The sequence below is a fragment of the Pseudophryne corroboree genome, chromosome 6 (genome assembly GCF_028390025.1).
Source record: "Pseudophryne corroboree isolate aPseCor3 chromosome 6, aPseCor3.hap2, whole genome shotgun sequence".
In the NCBI taxonomy this organism is placed as follows: domain Eukaryota; kingdom Metazoa; phylum Chordata; class Amphibia; order Anura; family Myobatrachidae; genus Pseudophryne; species Pseudophryne corroboree.
In genome coordinates, this window is record NC_086449.1 from 348433534 (window position 1) to 348447038 (window position 13505).

Genomic DNA, 13505 nt, shown 5'->3' on the forward strand with positions numbered 1-13505 from the left:
CACCGCATATGGCGGAAATATGTTGCGTACTGTGAGGCCAAAGGAGAAATTTCAGCTAGGTCGATTTCTGCACTTCCTACAGTCAGAGGTGACTATGGGCCTAAAATTGGGTTCCATTAAGGTCCAGATTTCGGCTCTATCGATTTTCTTCCAAAATTGAACTGGCTTCACTGCCTGAAGTTCAGACTTTTGTTAAGGGAGTGCTGCATAGTCAGCCCCCGTTTGTGCCTCCAGTGGCACCGTGGGATCTCAACGTGGTGTTGGATTTCCTGAAGTCGCATTGGGTTGAGCCACTTAAATCCGTGGAGCTATAATACCTCACGTGGAAAGTGGTCATTCTGTGGGCCTTGGCGTCGGCCAGGCGTGTATCAGAATTGGCGGCTTTGTCATACAAAAGCCCTTATCTGTATTTTATATGGATAAGGCGGAATTGAGGACTCGTTCCCAATTCCTTCCTAAGGTGGTATCAGTTTTTCATGTGAACCAACCTATTGTGGTGCCTGCGGCTACTTGGGACTTGGAGGATTCCAAGTTACTGGATGTAGTCAGGGCCCTGAAAAGTATATGTTTCCAGGACAGCTGGAGTCAGGAAAACTGACTCGCTATTTCTCCTGTATGCCCCCAACAAGCTGGGTGCTCCTGCTTCTAAGCAGACTATTGCTCGCTGGATCTGTAGCACGATTCAACTTGCACATTCTGCGGCTGGACTGCCGCCCGCACCCTAATTCTGTAAAAGCCCATTCCACGAGAAAAGTGGGCTCTTCTTGGGCGGCTGCCCGAGGGGTCTCTGCTTTACAACTTTGCCGAGCTGTTACTTGGTCGGGTTAAAACATTTTTGTAAGAGTACAAGTTTGATACCCTGGCGGAGGAGGACCTAGAGTTTGCTCATTCGGTGCTGCAGAGTCATCCGCACTCTCCCGCCCGTTTGGGAGCTTTGGTATAATCCCCATGGTCCTTACAGAGTCCCAGCATCCACTTAGGACGTCAGAGAAAATAAGATTTTACTCGCCGGTAAATCTATTTCTCGTAGTCCGTAGTGGATGCTGGGCGCCCATCCCAAGTGCGGATTGTCTGCAATACTTGTTTATAGTTATTGCCTAACTAAAGGGTTATTGTTGAGCCATCTGTTGAGAGGCTCCGTTATATTTCATACTGTTAACTGGGTATAGTATCACGAGTTATACGGTGTGATTGGTGTGGCTGGTATGAGTCTTACCCGGGATTCAAAATCCTTCCTTATTGTGTCAGCTCTTCCGGGCACAGTATCCTAACTGAGGTCTGGAGGAGGGTCTCAGTGGGAGGAGCCAGTGCACACCAGGTAGTCCTAAAGCTTTCTTTAGTTGTGCCCAGTCTCCTGCGGAGCCGCTAATCCCCATGGTCCTTACGGAGTCCCAGCATCCACTACGGACTACGAGAAATAGATTTACCGGTGAGTAAAATCTTATTTATCTCTCCTCAAGGCTTGATGTATTTGTGTATTTGGCTGTAAGTAATAGAGGATCTTCCTATTTTGCTTTATAGGGGGAGGGTACACAAAGTAGACGGTTAATTCAAAAATAAGTTTTATCTTTTTATCGAATTGTTCAGGGCATGGCCCAATGAGGAAGCAGCATATTTTTGTTATATAAAGTAAGCTAGCAGCCTGCAGTGTGACGTGGAAACTGATCCCTTAGTCTGCTGAGAGGGTGCTGGATCACTTCTCTAATTACACATCTCCTGTTCAGGTGCAGATGGTCACACTGATACCAGGTGACGGCATAGGGCCTGAGATATCCACCGCTGTCATGAAGATTTTCGAAGCAGCCAAAGTGAGTGTTATCAATACCAAAATTATAATTCAACTATTGCTCATTATGTCAAATACTTATTTTATGTTTTGATACCAAGTCCCCAAGAAGAGCGGGAAAAGAAATTAGCTACACTTGAGTGCACACAAACCCAACTGGTAGGTAAATTTAAAATATAAATTTCTCGGTCATCCATCTGGGGGACGCTGCGCTGTTACTTGTGGGTTAGAGGTGTGTGGTAGTGGAGTTTGGCACAGAATCTATCAAAAAGCTGCCTCCTCCCCCCTCTAACCCCTCCCATCTCCTTCCTGCTCAGCCATCACTCAGTTTTAGTTTTGTGCCTGTGGAGTACAGACACAGTTTTTCTTTCTCCTTAGATTTTTTTTTTTGTGTTGAGTTTATTCTCGGGTGTACCTAGTCCCTGTTTACAGGTGACAGGTACTACTGGAGTGGGTTTAGCATCCCACTCTGAGCTGCTGCTGGAGGCCACCACACTTTGGTCACTGAGGCCTTTATTCACTTCAGGACGGCAGGAATAAGGTACAGGACAGCCACAATCTGTCACTGACAGTATTGGGCTGTCCCCTCTGTTATCCTTCTCATTTTATGACACAGCCTGCCAGCCATCCGCCGCATCGGACACCTTCTCCCACCCACCCGCATGACTGATCAGGAGGGGACTTGCGGAAGGTCCGGGAGAGTGTTATACACTCCCTGGAGCCAGCACAGAGCTGCCGCGACAACCACTGTGTGTAGTGGCGCGCGGGAGCCCGAACTTCCGGTTTCGGAGATTACTCAGTGAATAGCCGCGGCGGTTACGTCAGCCGTGCAGGGACGGCTTCCCGCCCTGCTCTGCCGCGCGCGCACTGTTCAGCAGCTTCCTGAAGACTCCGGGGCGCCATCTTATCCGGCTGCAGACTGGGGACGCTGTGCAAGCACACACGGAGCACTAGTTTCCAGGGAAAGGTTTTTTTATTACAGTCACATCTAACTGCAAGTGTATGGTGGACTAGCCCTAGTGGGAGATAGCAGTTAGTCTTCTTGGGGACACTAGAGATAACTGCTAGGTCACTTGTCTAGGGATTTATAGTACATGTTTACTGCTTTTATATATTAAACATAATTAGAATAAAGAATGGCCAGTAAACCGGACAAGGCTACAAAGGGCAAAACGGCCTCCGTAGTTTATTTTTCCTGTTCACAGTGTGGCTTAAAGCTGGCTAAGGGTAGTGTTGACGCAGGTACCCTCTGTACTTCGTGCTCTGGTGCATCAGTGGCGGATCAGCAGGGAAGTTCCACAGATCAGTCTATGCCCCCATGGGTCAAGAACATGGTGGATACCATTTCAGATTTGCGTCAGTCTAGGTCGGAGGCTGAATCTGCTCACTCAGGTGGAGCCTCTGTGGGCCCAAAATATGGGCAAGTGTCTTACGGATTTAACCCATTCTTTAAATAAGTTTGTTAATTCTGCCAGCAGTTCCACTGCTATTAAACGACCACAGCCGTTACCCGCTATAGCATTTCCGGGAGAGGAGTTGGATTCTCTGACATCTCCATTGGAGGAAGGGGAGGTAGATACTGAATGGGACGAAGTTTCGGCTTGGGAAGATGAGGAGCTATCTACTAGTTTAGGTGTTAGATTACTAATAGAAGCCATTCGTCAGACTCTTAATATTCAGGATACAGCAGTGGCGGAGACTTCCTCTCCCTTCTTCAAACGACAGAAGAGACAGGTTATTGCCTTCCCTTCTTACTCTCACTTTGCGGATATTTTAAAACAGGGATGGGGAACCTTCGGCCCTCCAGCTGCTGATGAACTACACATCCCAGCATGCCTTGCAACAGTTTTAGCATGGCCAAATAGCAAAACTGTAGCAAGGCATGCTGGTATGTGTAGTTAAACAACAGCTGGAGGGCCGAAGGTTCCCCATCCCTGTTTTAAAAGAACCCTGGCTTAAACCGGATTCTCGTTTCCAGGCTCCTAAGAAATTAAAATTTCTATATCCTTTTACGGAGGAAGATACAAAATTTTGGGAGACAGCCCCAAAGGTAGACGCTCCTATTTCACATTTGGCAAAAGCTACGGTTATTCCTTCGGTACAGTCCGTGACCTTAAAAGACCCTACCGATAGGAAAATAGAAGCATTACTAAAATCTATGTTTTCTTTATCAGGTGTCTCTCTCCATCCAGTTCTGGCGGGTGCCTGGGTCCTTAAGGCCGTGGATGAATGGCTAGCACAGGTCGTATCTGGAATGCAGTCGGACGATCCGTTGGAAGCCATTCAATTAGCAGAAAAGATTTCGGAGACGCTTACTTATGTAGGTGAGGCCTTGTTAGATTCTGTTGCGCTACAGTCTCGGGTTTCTGCCTTGACAGTATCAGCAAGACGGTCTCTTTGGCTTAGGGTTTGGAATGCTGATTCGGACTCGAAGCAGACCATGACGGCAGTTCCTTTTGAAGGGGAGTTTCTTTTTGGGTCGGAGTTAAAGAAGATTATTTCGGATACTACTGGAGGAAAGAGCCCCTTTCTTCCATCTGCTCCTCACAAACCGAAACCTACAAGGTTTCGGTCCTTTCGTACGCAGGGCAGAGGTAGTTTCCAGTCCTTTCGTGCCTTCTCCAGATTTCCACGAACAGGGGCATTCAGAGGTAGAGGATCTCAAGCTACTCGCAGACCGGCCAGTAAGCCTGCTGACAAGCCTGATGCATGACACTTCAGGTCTTCCGGAGGGATCGATGAAGGTTGGGGCTCGGTTACTTCAGTTCAGGGAAGTGTGGCTCCTGTCGAAACAGATCGGTGGGTAATGGGGGGTCATATCCAGAGGATATATGTTGGATCTCGAACAGACATCCCCATTCCGGCTATTCGTCACACCTCTCCCAGACGATCCCTCAAGACGTCAAGCTCTTCTTCAGGCAACAGCAACCCTCTTACAAAATTGAGTAATTCTTCCGGTTCCCTCTCAGATGGGTCGGGGTTTTTACTCTGGTCTTTTTCTCGTGGACAAACCGGTTGGTTCGTTCCGACCCATATTGAATCTAAAAGCCCTCAACCCGTATCTCTCAACCCAAAAATTCAACATGGAATCCATTCGTTCAATTATCGCCGCCATGGAGCCAGGGGAATATTTGGCTTCAATAGACCTAAAAGACGCCTACTTACATGTCCCGATTTGGCTAGGTCATCAACCTCTTCTGAGATTTGCAGTCGGGCTGTGGCATTTTCAGTTTCAGGCTCTTCCCTTTAGTCTCTCTACGGCTCCTCGGGTTTTTACAAAGGTCATGTCATCGCGGTTCTCCGTTGTCAAGGGGTCAACATCACTCCATACTTGGACGATCTGTTGGTCAAGGCCCCGTCAGCGGAAATTCTCACTCAGAACCTGCGTCTAACGACAGAGACTCTGCAGACGTTCGGGTGGATAATCAACTTTCCAAAGTCGTCTTTACTTCCTTCCCAGAAAATGGTTTTTCTGGGACTTTTATTCGATACCAACAGCCAGAAGGTGTTTCTTCCTACGGACAAGATTCAGGATCTGCAGTCCAGAATCCGGACCCTGTTACACTTACCGGTAGTGTCGATCCTCAGATGCATGCAGGTGTTGGGCAAGATGGTGTCCTCCTTCAAAGCAGTCCCATAAGCCAGATTTCATGCCCGAACTCTTCTGGCTCAGATTCTCAGCTGTTGGGCTCGGCCGGATCCACGTCTCGAATTGCAGTTGATCCGCTTGTCGGTAAAGACTCGTAGGTCGCTTCACTGGTGGCTTCACAGTCACAATGTCACGATCCGGGTATCTGGACGCCATTACTTACCCTTCAGATGCCTCCTAAGGCTGGCTCAGCGTTCCAGGACCGGATCCCGCTGTTCCTGAGTTTCCACATGCAGAATGTCAGAGTGGTGATTTCATCAGCTGCGGCCTCCGCTGTGCCCGCGTGGTTAAATGTGCGCTTGTCAGTCTGGCGTCTCCTGTCTCCTGTGGCCGGCGTCGCCATTACTGTTTCAATTCTCACATGGATTACAAACCAAACTTCCCTCCAAGTGTCTGCATGGGCGCAGCCATCTTGGATTTTGTCATCTGAGCATTTCCACCAATCTGCTGTCTGTATTGTTGATTTGCATAATTGCCTAGCCAACCCCTTCCTTGCTGCAGGTATAAGTAAGCTGTGCCTGAGCAAGGAAGGCGTCAGTGCTTTGGTTGTCTAACCTAGTTCCAGTTTGTCTCTCTCCTGTGGTTGTCTTCCAGGTTCCAGCTCCTGTCTCCAGACTTCTGCTATAGAGACCCGCACCAGCATTCCATCTGCGGTGTAGCCTGACTCTCCGATCCATTCTGGACTCACCTGTTTCCAGTTACAACAATCACCTGCTTCCAGCCCAGCTTCCAGCAGTGTACAGCTTCTCTTAAAGGGCCGGTGTCCTTTCTGCAGTTTACCACTCTCCACCGGTATTATTATTTCACCGCTCTCAAACTCCAAACTTCATTATTATTTCATCGCTCTCAAGTTCGTTTATTATTTAACTGGTTTCAGCCAGTATCCACTCCGTACCAACAACAGTCTGGTTCCAGCCAGTATCCACAGCAGCCGTTTTATCTTCAGCAACCCAGCCTTTCCTGGAACACCAGCTGGTACGATCCTGGGTACTCTCCATTGCTACAGTCAGGTCTGGTAAGGACTTTCCAACTAGAAGATTATAAGAACTGTCTCACCCTACCAGTGCCTGTGGCCCTTGCCACCCTGTAGTACCCAGGAATTGTATTTATCCTCTGTTGACTTTTATGTTTCCTTTACTGCTGCTGTGTTACGGAGTTTGTCATAATAAACATCATTGACTTTTATCCTGGTTGTCGTGGTCACGCCTTCGGGCAGTTATTCTACATGTTACTTACATGTCTAGGGGTCTGATACAACCTCCCAGGTTCCGTTACATCTCAGCCCCTACAACTGAGGCTGCCTCCCGTCAGCTCAGGCCCTCAGTTGTGACAGTAAGCACTGACCTAATGAATCCAGCCGGAGACCAGGATCAAGCGGCCAGGCCAATGCAAGAACTGGCAGCCCGACTTGAACATCAGGAGGCTGCACAGGGCCACATCATCCGCTGTCTCCAGGATCTCTCTACACGGCTGGATGGGATTCAAACGACCCTCCGTGGACCTGGCACGTCCGGTGCGTCCACTACAGTGACACCAGCTGTAACCCCACCCACCTTACCCATTTCCAGTCCACATCTTCATCTTCCAACGCCAGCAAAATTTGATGGATCTCCAAGGTTCTGCAGGGGATTTCTCAATCAATGTGAAATCCACTTTGAGCTTCTACCTGGCAATTTCTTCAGTGACCGTACCAAAATTGCCTATATCATCTCCCTTCTCAGTGGCTCAGCCCTTGACTGGGCATCACCTTTATGGGAGAAGTCTGATCCCCTGCTATCCTCCTATACTGACTTTGTAGCTACATTCAGGCGCATCTTCGACGAGCCAGGCCGGATAACATCTGCTTCATCTGAGATTCTCCGTTTACGCCAGGGAACACGTACTGTGGGACAGTATCTTATACAGTTTAAAATCCTGGCATCCGAACTGGCATGGAACGACGAGGCCCTGTATGCTGCATTCTGGCATGGCTTATCAGAACGCATCAAGGATGAGTTAGCTACCAGAGACTTGCCCTCTAAGTTGGATGAGCTAATTTCTCTTTGCACGAAGGTTGATCTACGTTTCAGAGAGAGAGCAACTGAGCGAGGAAGATCATCTACTCCTAAATCTTCTGCTCCTCCTCCTCGTCAACCATCTCCATCCAAGGATGAGCCTATGCAAATTAGTCGTTCTCGTCTATCTCCCGCTGAGCGCCGAAGACGTCTCTCTGAGTCTCTCTGTCTCTACTGTGCAGCTCCGTCGCACACTATCAATGCCTGTCCCAAACGTCCGGGAAACTCCAGATCCTAGCTCGCCAAGGAGAGGGCCGGCTAGGAGTAATGATCTCCTCTCCATCTCCTCATGACTGTAACCTCCCAGTGTCGCTCCAAATTGCTCAACGTTACAGGAACGTCATTGCCCTCCTTGATTCCGGAGCAGCTGGGAGTTTCATAACCGAAGCTTATGTTAAACGGTGGTCCCTACCCACCGAGAGACTGTCCTCGTCCATCTCTTTGACTGCCGTGGATGGCAGCAAGATTTTTGACGCAGTCATTTCCTTAAGGACTCTTCCAGTTCGTCTGAGAGTGGGAGTTCTTCATTCTGAGTATTTCTTTTTTAGTGATTCCAAGAGCCACACAATCAGTGGTTTTAGGCCTTCCATGGCTCCGTCTCCACAACCCATCAATTGACTGGACGACTACGCAAATACTGGCATGGGGTCCCTCCTGTGCTGAGACTTGTTTAGCCAAAGTTCTTCCTGTTTGTTCTTCCTTCCCCAGGTCATCTGATGTTCCGCCTCCTCCATATCAAGACTTCACGGACGTGTTCAGTAAAGCCTCTGCTGATATCCTTCCTCCTCATAGAGAATGGGACTGCCCAATCGACCTCATTCCAGGGAAGGTTCCACCGCGAGGCCGAACTTATCCGTTGTCTCTGCCTGAGACACACTCCATGGAAGAGTACATCAAAGAGAACCTGGCGAAGGGTTTCATCCGACCATCTTCTTCTCCAGCCGGCGCAGGCTTCTTCTTCGTTAAGAAGAAAGACGGTGGTCTGCGTCTGTGCATCGACTACAGAGGTCTGAACGACATTACCGTCAAGAACCGATACCCTTTACCCCTGATTACCGAGCTCTTTGATAGAGTTAGTGGTGCAACTATTTTCACAAAGCTGGACTTGAGGGGTGCCTACAATCTCATCCGAATCCGTGAGGGTGACGAGTGGAAGACCGCCTTTAACACCCGTGACGGACATTATGAGTACCTCGTCATGCCCTTCGGATTGAGCAATGCTCCAGCAGTCTTCCAGCACTTCGTGAATGAGATTTTCAGGGACATCTTGTACCGCCATGTCGTGGTTTATCTAGACGACATCCTCATCTTTGCTAATAATCTCAAAGATCATCGTTTCTGGGTAAAAGAGGTTCTTTCCCGTCTCCGTGTCAATCACCTCTATTGTAAATTGGAGAAGTGTGTGTTTGAAGTTAAAACCATTCCGTTTCTAGGTTACATTGTGTCCGGTTCCGGACTAGAGATGGATCCTGAGAAACTCCAAGCAATCCAGAATTGGCCTATACCCTTAAGCCTCAAAGGGGTCCAGAGGTTCTTAGGGTTCGCCAATTATTATAGAAAATTTATACGAGACTTTTCCACCATTGTGGCGCCTATCACTGCATTAACCAAGAAAGGTGCTAATCCGTCCAAGTGGTCCGAGGAAGCTACACAGGCCTTTCACCTTCTGAAGCAACGGTTCATCTCTGCACCAGTTCTGAAACAGCCTGACACCGACTCTCCTTTTATCTTAGAGGTAGATGCCTCCTCCGTTGGAGTAGGAGCAGTGTTATCCCAGAGGGCCAAAGATGGACATCTACATCCTTGCAGTTTCTTCTCCCGGAAGTTCTCCCCAGCTGAGCGCAACTATGCCATTGGCGATCAGGAGTTGCTAGCCATCAAGCTCGCTCTGGAGGAGTGGAGATACCTCTTGGAGGGAGCTTCCCACTCAATCACCATTCTTACCGACCACAAAAATCTTTTATATCTCAAAGGCGCACAATGTCTGAATCCTCGTCAGGCCAGATGGGCACTTTCCTTCTCTAGGTTTGACTTTAAACTCCAGTTCTGTCCGGGTTCTCAGAATCGTAAGGCCGATGCCCTTTCCCGCTCATGGGAGCAAGAAAATGAGTCCGAGTCTGCAGACAAGCATCCTATTATTAATCCGTTGGCATTCTCCACGGTAGGGATGGACTCTACGCCTCCACCAGGGAAAAGTTTTGTTAAGCCAGTTCTAAGGAAGAAGCTCATGCATTGGGCCCATGCTTCCCGTTTTGCTGGACATACAGGCATTCAGAAAACCCTTGAATTTATTTCTAGGTCCTACTGGTGGCCAACTCTGAAGAAGGACGTTATGGAATTTATTGCCTCCTGCCCAAAGTGTGCCCAACACAAAGTCTCCCGCCAGTCGCCTGCGGGGCAACTGGTTCCATTATCTGTTCCCCGTCGACCTTGGACCCATTTGTCGATGGACTTTGTTTCCGATCTACCTATCTGCAACAAGTTTAATACCATCTGGGTGGTAGTTGACCGGTTCACCAAGATGGCACATTTCATCCCTCTCACCGGTCTTCCGTCAGCTTCCAAGTTGGCTCAAGTGTTTATACAAGAGATCTTCCGACTTCACGGTCTTCCTGAAGAGATCATCTCGGATCGTGGAGTACAATTTGTAGCCAAATTTTGGCGAAGTTTGTGCCACGCCCTCCAAGTCAAGTTAAAGTTTTCCACGGCTTACCATCCTCAGACCAATGGTCAAACCGAGAGGGTGAATCAGGACTTGGAGGCCTTCCTCCGTATATATGTGTCTTCCTCTCAAGATGACTGGGTTCAACTCCTTCCTTGGGCTGAGTTCAGCCACAACAATCAATACCATTCCTCATCTTCTTCTACACCATTCTTCATTAATTATGGATTCCACCCTAAAGTCCCAGAATTCCAACCGCTTCCCGCAACTTCTGTTCCAGCAGTGGATGTCACCTTGCGTCAGTTTTCAAATAACTGGAGGAACGTCCGCGCAGCCCTGCTTTAAAGCCTCATTCAGGTATAAGAAGTTTGCCGATAGAAAGCGTAGAGCGGTTCCTGCCCTCAAGGTGGGTGATCGTGTGTGGCTGTCCACGAAGAATTTGAGGTTGAGAGTTCCCAGCATGAAATTTGCACCTCGCTACATCGGACCCTTCAAGATTGAACAAGTCATCAATCCTGTTGCCTACAGGTTACAGTTACCATCCTTCTTGAAAATACCCAGGACATTTCATGTTTCTTTGTTGAAACCGCTGATCCTGAATCGGTTTCATTCCGCACTTTCTCCAGCTCCCAAAGTTCAGACTCAACGGGGAGTCGAGTACGAGGTGGCCAAGATTTTGGACTCACGTTTCCGTTACGGTCAGTTACAATACCTCATTGACTGGAAGGGCTATGGTCCTGAAGAACGCTCTTGGACCAATGCCTCAGACGTCCATGCTCCTGCCTTGGTCCGAAATTTCCACGCAAAGTTTCCTTTAAAGCCTAAGAAGTGTCCTGGGGCCACTCCTAAAGGGGGGGGTGCTGTCACGATCCGGGTATCTGGACGCCATTACTTACCCTTCAGATGCCTCCTAAGGCTGGCTCAGCGTTCCAGGACCGGATCCCGCTGTTCCTGAGTTTCCACATGCAGAATGTCAGAGTGGTGATTTCATCAGCCGCGGCCTCCGCTGTGCCCGCGTGGTTAAATGTGCGCTTGTCAGTCTGGCGTCTCCTGTCTCCTGTGGCCGGCGTCGCCATTACTGTTTCAATTCTCACATGGATTACAAACCAAACTTCCCTCCAAGTGTCTGCATGGGCGCAGCCATCTTGGATTTTGTCATCTGAGCATTTCCACCAATCTGCTGTCTGTATTGTTGATTTGCATAATTGCCTAGCCAACCCCTTCCTTGCTGCAGGTATAAGTAAGCTGTGCCTGAGCAAGGAAGGCGTCAGTGCTTTGGTTGTCTAACCTAGTTCCAGTTTGTCTCTCTCCTGTGGTTGTCTTCCAGGTTCCAGCTCCTGTCTCCAGACTTCTGCTATAGAGACCCGCACCAGCATTCCATCTGCGGTGTAGCCTGACTCTCCGATCCATTCTGGACTCGCCTGTTTCCAGTTACAACAATCACCTGCTTCCAGCCCAGCTTCCAGCAGTGTACAGCTTCTCTTAAAGGGCCGGTGTCCTTTCTGCAGTTTACCACTCTCCACCGGTATTATTATTTCACCGCTCTCAAACTCCAAACTTCATCAATCACCTGCTTCCAGCCCAGCTTCCAGCAGTGTACAGCTTCTCTTAAAGGGCCGGTGTCCTTTCTGCAGTTTACCACTCTCCACCGGTATTATTATTTCACCGCTCTCAAACTCCAAACTTCATTATTATTTCATCGCTCTCAAGTTCGTTTATTATTTAACTGGTTCCAGCCAGTATCCACTCCGTACCAACAACAGTCTGGTTCCAGCCAGTATCCACAGCAGCCGTTTTATCTTCAGCAACCCAGCCTTTCCTGGAACACCAGCTGGTACGATCCTGGGTTCTCTCCATTGCTACAGTCAGGTCTGGTAAGGACTTTCCAACTAGAAGATTATAAGAACTGTCTCACCCTACCAGTGCCTGTGGCCCTTGCCACCCTGTAGTACCCAGGAATTGTATTTATCCTCTGTTGACTTTTATGTTTCCTTTACTGCTGCTGTGTTACGGAGTTTGTCATAATAAACATCATTGACTTTTATCCTGGTTGTCGTGGTCACGCCTTCGGGCAGTTATTCTACATGTTACTTACATGTCTAGGGGTCTGATACAACCTCCCAGGTTCCGTTACATCTCAGCCCCTACAACTGAGGCTGCCTCCCGTCAGCTCAGGCCCTCAGTTGTGACACACAATTTGAGAAAAGGAGCACCGTTCACGGTTTGGTCTTGGTTGATGGTCACCACGGACGCGAGTCTCAGCGGTTGGGGAGCAGTGTTCCAGACTCATCACTTCCAGGGGCGCTGGACCAGTCAGGAGTCAATTACAGTTCAACATTCTGGAATCTTTCAGATTCAAACCATGGTACAGGGTCATCCGGTTCGTGTGCAGTCCGACAATGCCACGGCAGTGGCTTACATCAACAAACCGGGAGGAACTCGCAGCTGGTCCGCAATGAGAGAAGTCGCTCAGATTCTCACGTGGGCGGAACGTTGGGTTCCCGTAATATCCTCAATTCACATTCCAGGAGTCGAGAACTGGGAAGCAGATTTTTTGAGTCGTCACACGATTCATCCGGGAGAATGGGAACTTCACCAGGAAGTGTCTCTCTCTCTCTAGTGGACCGCTGGGGACTGCCCGACGTAGACTTAATTGCGTCTCGACTCAACAAGAAACTTCCTCACTACGGCTCGCGGACTCGAGATCCTCAAGCATTTCTAATCGATGCTCTAACAGCTCCGTGGCAGTTTCAACTGGGTTACGTGTTTCCGCCGATTCCACTGCTTCCACGTCTACTTAAATCCATTCGGCGAGAAGGTCTCGCAATAATTCTGGTGGCTCCAGATTGGCCGCGCCGACAGTGGTACACTCTTCTGCGCAGCATGGTCGTCGGAGACCCCTTTCGTCTCCCCCTGCGACCAGATCTTCTTCTTCAAGGGCCTTGTCGCCACCCAGATTTAAGTCGACTGGCTTTGACGGCTTGGTTCTTGAATCCAGGATTTTAAAAGCAAAAGGTCTTTCGCGTTCTGTTGTACAGACGATGATTCGGGCTAGGAAGCCGGTGACTTCCGGCATTTACCATAGGGTATGGCGTATTTACATTGCTTGGTGCGAAAAGCGGGGCTTGACTCCGCGTTTGTTTAGACTTCCTCGCCTGCTCTCTTTCATTCAGGAGGGTCTCGATAAGGGCCTGAGGCTTTCTTCACTGAAGGGTCAGGTTTCAGCTTTGTCGGTTCTTTTTCAAAAGAAACTAGCGATCATTCCAGAGGTTCAAACATTTCTTCAGGGAGTACTTCGAATTCAACCACCTTTTGTTCCTCCCTGGGATTTAAACTTGGTCCTTACGGCCCTTC

The 13505-nt window shown here is 49.0% G+C and overlaps 1 protein-coding gene across 3 annotated transcripts in view; it reads left to right on the forward strand.

Annotated features, from left to right (window-relative positions):
* The window catches only part of IDH3A (isocitrate dehydrogenase (NAD(+)) 3 catalytic subunit alpha), a 110455-nt gene that overhangs the window by 19306 nt on the left and 77644 nt on the right, over positions 1–13505 (forward strand). For all 3 annotated transcript variants that reach the window (XM_063926558.1, XM_063926560.1, XM_063926559.1), the window contains exon 3: positions 1725–1808. In XM_063926558.1, the coding sequence (XP_063782628.1) occupies positions 1725–1808 (84 nt within the window). The remainder of the gene's footprint in view (positions 1–1724; positions 1809–13505) is intronic.